The following is a 719-nucleotide window of genomic DNA, read 5'->3' on the forward strand; positions in this document are numbered from 1 at the left end:
ACACACACACACACACACACACACACACACACACACACACACACACACACACACACACACACACACACACACTATAGCTGTACAACAACTGTTAAACTGAGCATCACGGTGGATATGTGGTCAGCACTGATGGCTCACGACAGGGAGGTTCTGGGGCCGCTCCTCAGGTTTGGACCTGGGGTCTCTCTGTGTGGGTTTCCACGGCTGCTATCAGACCCAGGAGGACCTGAACCAAAGACCTGTGATCTCAGTTCTGGTTCTGGTTCTGCAGGCAGTGGCTTCTGGTTTGAAGACCATCCCGATTCTCCTGTTCCGGGCCTCAGCTAAGGTCCAGTATCGGTCCCTGTGTGTTCCTGATGACCTGATGGACCGTGGAGTTATGAAACTGCCTAACAGCTACTACGCTCATGATGCTCTGAGAGTGTGGGACGCACTGCACAGGTAAACAATCAACAGGTAAACAAACACACTGCACAGGTAAACAAACACACTGCACAGGTAAACAAACAATCAACAGGCAAACAAACAATCAACAGGTAAACAAACACACTGCACAGGTAAACAAACACTGCACAGGTAAACAAAGACACTGCACAGGTAAACAAACACACAAACACACTGCACAGGTAAACAAACACACTGCACAGGTAAACAAACACACTGCACAGGTAAACAAACACACTGCACAGGTAAACAAACACACTGCACAGGTAAACAAA

General features: G+C 48.3%; 1 protein-coding gene across 1 annotated transcript in view; it reads left to right on the top strand.

Moving 5' to 3' along the window:
- Positions 1–271: 271 nt before the first annotated feature.
- Positions 272–719, top strand: part of LOC106511898 (hydroperoxide isomerase ALOXE3) — a gene marked incomplete at both ends in the record, with an annotated part of 4728 nt that continues 4280 nt past the window's right edge. The window contains 1 exon segment of the mRNA XM_014000623.1: positions 272–441. Coding sequence (XP_013856077.1) covers positions 272–441 — 170 coding nt within the window.

The sequence above is a fragment of the Austrofundulus limnaeus genome, unplaced genomic scaffold, assembly GCF_001266775.1.
Source record: "Austrofundulus limnaeus strain Quisiro unplaced genomic scaffold, Austrofundulus_limnaeus-1.0 Scaffold3508, whole genome shotgun sequence".
NCBI lineage: Eukaryota > Metazoa > Chordata > Actinopteri > Cyprinodontiformes > Rivulidae > Austrofundulus > Austrofundulus limnaeus.